General features: G+C 41.4%; 1 protein-coding gene across 2 annotated transcripts; it reads left to right on the forward strand.

Annotated features, from left to right (window-relative positions):
* Nucleotides 1-816: 816 nt before the first annotated feature.
* Nucleotides 817-5,230, forward strand: decr2 (2,4-dienoyl CoA reductase 2, peroxisomal). 2 transcript variants are annotated; one of them, XM_034558649.1, is made up of 10 exons: nt 817-1,010; nt 1,280-1,381; nt 1,474-1,542; nt 2,426-2,477; nt 2,581-2,716; nt 3,120-3,244; nt 3,543-3,636; nt 3,714-3,818; nt 4,442-4,630; nt 4,873-5,230. In XM_034558649.1, the coding sequence occupies exons 2-10, from the start codon at nt 1,281-1,283 to the stop codon at nt 4,905-4,907; spliced, it is 906 nt and encodes a 301-aa protein (XP_034414540.1). In that variant the 5' UTR covers nt 817-1,010; nt 1,280; the 3' UTR covers nt 4,908-5,230. The 2 variants fall into 2 exon arrangements, with proteins under 2 accessions (XP_034414540.1, XP_034414541.1); XM_034558650.1 differs by having other exon boundaries at nt 827-1,010; nt 4,442-4,694; nt 4,873-5,222.
* The last annotated feature ends 669 nt before the right edge of the window (nt 5,231-5,899 follow it).

A 5,899-nucleotide genomic window follows, 5' to 3' on the forward strand; every position in this document is an offset into this window, starting at 1 on the left:
AATGTTGCATGGTAATTCAGTCCTGCAAATCAGTCGGAATGCACAAACTTGCATACTATATTATACTAGATTAATGCAAGCTAATAATAATAAGATAGACAAACACATCCAAAATATATGGGTATGCTTTGAAAAAGGTCAACACTGGAAGGTCATTGAGGTAAACCCACCCTGATAGACTTTTATGTGGTGTAAAAAGCTTTAGCATAACAATATCTGTTATTCTACTGTTATGCTATTGCTGTTTACGCCTGCCTCTTGAAAAACAAATCAAGTTACCAAAGCACTCATCTTGCAATTCTGATACTCAGACCTCTCAGTGTTAAGACGAATATCCATCCCAATAGTATTTGAGGGATCCATTGCGCAGGGCTTTTCCAACAGTAAATCCCACAGTACCGATCAATAAGAGCCACTCTCAGACTAATGCACACAGATCAGCATCAGGCCTGAAACTGTAAACCAGGGATCGTTTATTCCAGTGTTGGTTTACCAGTGAAGTCTCGCCGGTGCCATCCTAGAGGATGCTATTATTGTAGATGAGCAACAGAATCACCGGGTTCTCCTTTGCTCTCCAGATTGTCAAAGACCTTCCAGAACCTGGCGCAAGATGCTGCCGATATAGTTTCTCTTTATGGCATGAATCAAATCAATCCTGACCTCTAAAGTCCAGTGTTCACAGTTTTTTAAAACCCAGATGTATGCATATACTTCCTATAATAATACATTATTTATTAAATAAACGAGAATAAGTTAAGGATGTAAGATATTTGCGTTCTTGAACGCACCTCGACCTGACTTCATTGCCCATAATGCATAGCTAAAGGACGGCGAAAAAGTTAGCGTCCAAAGTACAAATAGTTCCGAGTGTAAAGACTCAAGTAACGCGTGAGGCGTACATGTGAGGTGTCTTGTCCGAGTCTGTTTGGGGCTTCGTGTGGACGTCGTGTTTCCCCTCAGAGGAGCTGGACGGTACTTCCGTCAGAGCGACAACTAGCTTTTCTCAGAAGGTAACGTGACAGTAGCTCGCTATCGTCAACTGAACTCCACAGCGCGAGCCTGCCAGTCAAAGGCTGTTGGTACGCAGCGGGAGACTTATTAGGGGATGCACACACATGCTTCACGTGAAAAGACTGACACAGCTCATAACAGTCATTAGCTTCACTAAACTCCTGCAGAGAGCTATACGGTGTTTGTGTTGTTTAGTGCAACGTCTGCATGTAACGTTACAGACCAGTCATTGACTGCATTGTGATGGTTAACATGCACTATTTATCAGCATGGCGGAGCCGCAGAGAAAAGGAGAGCTGCTGCCCGAAGATGTTGGCACAGACGACTGCCTGACGTCATACACACACATCTACAGTCCAGACTTACTAAAGTACGTATGGAAACACGCTGAAATCCACTTTGTTGATGCTCTTGCCACTGTGATTAAGTGACCTTTTGAGGGTTTGCACTTTTATTTTTCAGAGATCAGGTTGCTTTTATTACAGGTGGTGGATCTGGCATTGGACTCCGGATAGCTGAAATCTTCATGAGGTGAGAGGATTGTTTCTCCAAAACATGCCCACATCTTGCAGTAATATCGTACTGCATGTAATCAAATTTTACTCCTTATACTCACAGACATTATTGCTGCATGTATAGTATACACAATACATGTATGTAAAATCAATGCTCTTACACCATTATGTAATTACTATTACTCTAAAACAGTCGAATGTGTGAGCGAGATAGGAGGTGTACTTTAAACCTTCTGGTTTTGTTATCTGACAGTCAGACTTCCATCATTTTGCTAGTGTAAATGGTTTAATAATGGACTCATGTGGCAGAAATGGATGATCTTTTATCAAAATCAGCAACACACATTGTTATTGCATCTGTCTAGTTGGCCAACAGTCAGATTAAACCCAAAGCCACTGCTCTTGACTTGAACATTTAACTCATCTCACATGTTGTGTGTGTCTGTGGGATCTCATCACATTTTTGACCTTGCAATCACTGCCTCCTGTCCTTCACCCTCTATCCCACTGGTTTTACTCCCCCTGTCTCCTTATCAGCCTTATTTATGAAAGTATTCATGTTCTAATCAACACAATACAGTGTTTGGTCATTAGTATTGTTATTTCGGCGAATCAGTGGTAGAGCAGGGGTCGTCCTTCAATCAGAGGATCGGACGGTTCTATCCCCCGCTCCGCTAGTCCATGTCGGTGTGTCCTTGGGCAAGACACTTAACTCCAAAATTGGTCCCGCAAGCAGTGTCTGTGGTGTATAAATGGGTATGAATGATACGATAGTCCTGATGAGCCGGCAGCACCTTGCATGGTAGCCTCTGCCGTCAGTGTATGAATGTGGGTGAATGATGAGTGGTCGGAAGTCCATTCACCATTACCATTTGGTATATTTCTTTCTTTTCTTTCAGGCATGGCTGCGACACAGTGATTGCAAGCAGGAACTTGGACAAGCTCAAAGAGGTGATTCTTCTGAACATAATTTACACAACCCTAAATGATATACCTCACACTGTAAATAGATAATGTATTGGCCTTAATGTAAAATTATTGTGTGTCTGCCTAGGCAGCTAAGAAGCTGTCTGCAGCATCAGGACGCCGCTGCCTCCCTTTGTGTCTAGACGTGAGGCGGCCTGAGAGCATCGCAGCTGCTGTGGACGAGACGCTGAAAGAATTGGGACGCATAGACATCCTCATTAACAGTATGTAACCTCTTAGTAACAAGCCTAATAAGTTCCTAATAATAATATATATATATATATTGCTAATGACCCCTGTGTTTGTGGTATCCCGCACACAGTCTCTCCCCCTCACACTCTTTGTTGTGTTTACAATGCATCCTGTCAACATACGTGCAAACACATTTTTTTTAAGTGTCTCTAGGGTGAATATGCGCAAGTGCACTTTGAACACAAGGTCAAGTGTGAACATGTTTTAGTTTAATCATCAACTTTCCTGATTCTGTATCTGTCTTTATCTTTGCACCCTAGTCCCATCTACAAACTGTTACGTCATTATATAACATGTTCTGAACATGTACAACATCATTCATGCATTTATAGCTTTAATGACTTTGGTTAATGTCACAGTGGCTGTTGTTGACAGATGCTGCTGGAAATTTCCTCTGCCCGGCTACCTCACTCTCCTTCAATGCCTTCAAGACTGTAATGGAGATCGACACTATGGGCACATTCAACACCAGCAAGGTGGTTTATGAGAAGTGGTTCCAGGTACAGTACACTTCCTGTCTGCATGACACAATATGTCTCAGTTCCATGTGAGGGAGCTATACTTTTTTTTTAATTACCTCATTGCGCTGAAATGATAATAATACTGTATCTTACAGAACACAACTAGGTAATTGATCAATCATTTTCAATAATATTCACTCTCTGCAATTCTCTCTGGTCACCGTAAGAGGCCAGTAAAGATCAAAGATTACTGAATACTTTGTCGCTGCACTCTGAAGCAGATTTGATGATGTACCCATTGCATTGATTCTGAGTCTGCCATCACTTTTGTATGCAGGCTCATGGTGGCAACATAGTAAACATCTCTGCAACTCTTGGATACAGGGGACAGGGCCTCCAGGTGCATGCTGGCTCTGCTAAGGCTGCAAATGGTAAGAGCATTCTTACGGTTATTGCAATTATATCAAAATTAGAATCGGTGACTCAGTGTTGCCTCTGCTGTCCCCAGATGCCATGACCAAGCACCTGGCTGTGGAGTGGGGGCCCAGTGGGGTGAGAGTGAATACTGTGGCTCCAGGTCCTGTCTCTGGCACGGAGGGCTTCCGCAGACTCGGTAAAGATTCAACAACATATTGACAAAGTGGCTAATTTATAGATTATACACTTAACAAGCAATCTTTTATTACAAACAACGTTTTGATCTCTTTCCAGTAAGAAACAATCAAATGCACAACCCTCAGAAACAGATGTGAGGTTGTCCAGAAACTTATCCTTTTGGGCTATTGTTATCGGCTGATAATACCAAAGTCATACAATTGGCTTTTATAATACTATTATATCATTATGTATGCTCTTTACTCTGAACTCAATTATAAAAAATAGCAATGAACAAACGTGCCAAGGAAAGGGAAGTTTCAATTGTTAGCTAATAGTTTAACTGTTAATAAAAAAGTAATGAGTACATGCTAACTTGAGATGTCCAGCTACCTCTCAAAGTGGTAGTTGTAGGACTGATGATGACATGCGAGTTGAAACGTATGGGGCGAAAATAATCACTTTTCTTTAATTAATAGTGTTAAATAACATATGGTTATGTTCCATCCATAAGGACATGTTTGGAACATGACGGGTGGAGCTGATGAAACTTGTCTTACATGCTGTTATTAGACAGGCCTGTCAGGGTCCGCCTAAAAACAACTAACAGCATGGATTTTCTTTTTCCTCTTAATGCCTCAGGTGGTCCCACAGGGGAGGCTGTTGGTGCGTTCCAGTCCATTCCTCTGCAGCGAGCCGGCAACAAGACAGAGATGGCCCACTGCACTCTCTTCTTGGCCAGCCGAGCCTCCTCCTATGTGACTGGAGCCATCCTGGTGGCGGACGGCGGATCGTGGCTGACCTCAGCCAACGACGTCTCCATGCTGTTGGGTATAGCCTCCTCTAAATCTGCTAAACTCTGAACAGGGGTTCTTTTGTCCTCCTCCTGGCCCAGGTGTGTAGGAGGAGGAGCAGCTTGAGGTCCATGTCGAGAGACAATATGACTGAGAATGTGTTTGTGCTGTGCATTGTGTTGTTTCTGATTTAGAGAGGAAATGTCAAATATATTGTATAAATAACAGGAAAACAGTATGACCTATATTAATTCACTTGTCTCTCTTATTTTCTTTCAGGTTATTGGTCATCTGAAAAGAAAATAGACAAATAAATACTGAAACTAAGTAAAGTAATTTAGGCCATCTGATTATGCTACATGTACAGTATTTGTGGTTTATCTCACCCACTGTTGCTTCCAGAGTGTATTACTAAGTGGCAGGAGGAGTTAAACACTAACGTACTGTATACTTACTGTATTATGTGTTTACAATCTTAGCAATGGATCAATTTACAGAAGAATTTGGGGATGTTTCACCTATTACACTGCTGTGTATTGTCACCATGCATTTCATGTATAATGATGTTAATCTCATACCATTTAATGTGATTTCTCAGTACCTCTCAGTTATTAATAAAATCGTGTATAATTACAGTTTACTATGACATTTTGTTTTTTTCACGTACATACACATTTCTTTGTCTTGTCCTCTGGTTGCTGTTCGGCTGGCAGAAGGATGCATTGTTCTTGAATTGTACCTGTAGAGAGGAGCAGACTGTTTGTAATCCAAATCCAGTAGATTGAATTAGTGGGGTTGGAGGAAAATACACATTACTGTTTCACAATAATGACATATGCTTATGTTGATTAGACTGCGTTCTGGGGGATTATATCACCAAAATGAGATGCAGCAATTGCAGAGGAGAAAAGAATCCCTCTGTCGGTCAGATGGGGGCACCAAAACATTACAATTGCAACCATTCAACAGTCACTATTTTCTCAAAAATAATAAATCCAACTATTTCATATCTGTTAATATGTGTGTTTTATTGTTATATAAACTGTTGAATAGCAATGCTTCCAGAAATGTAAACATCTACCATGCTGAAATGTCATTGAGCAAAGACACCCCAAACCTCTCGCTGATCCCTGAACTTTAACCTGTGTGAAGAGCTGCTTACTTAAAAATGTGTCTACATGAGTGCAGGACATTGTTTTTGAATGCATCCTCAATATTAAGACCATTTGGTAGCTGCTATGAAGCCCGATAATGCGGGGTATTTTGTACGCTTGCGTGAAACGTCAGCGCTGTGTATGCGGCTGGA

The sequence above is a fragment of the Cyclopterus lumpus genome, chromosome 19, assembly GCF_009769545.1.
Source record: "Cyclopterus lumpus isolate fCycLum1 chromosome 19, fCycLum1.pri, whole genome shotgun sequence".
Classification (NCBI taxonomy): domain Eukaryota; kingdom Metazoa; phylum Chordata; class Actinopteri; order Perciformes; family Cyclopteridae; genus Cyclopterus; species Cyclopterus lumpus.

What these genes read in the sequence shown, in the direction of transcription:
- decr2 (XM_034558649.1), top strand. Translation starts at nt 1,281, where the DNA reads ATGGCGGAGCCGCAGAGAAAAGGAGAGCTGCTGCCCGAAGATGTTGGC. An exon ending in TTTATGAGAAGTGGTTCCAG is followed by an intron (nt 3,245 to 3,542) that starts GTACAGTACACT and finishes TTTTGTATGCAG; the next exon opens with GCTCATGGTGGCAACATAGT. An exon ending in CTCTGCTAAGGCTGCAAATG is followed by an intron (nt 3,637 to 3,713) that starts GTAAGAGCATTC and finishes TGCTGTCCCCAG; the next exon opens with ATGCCATGACCAAGCACCTG.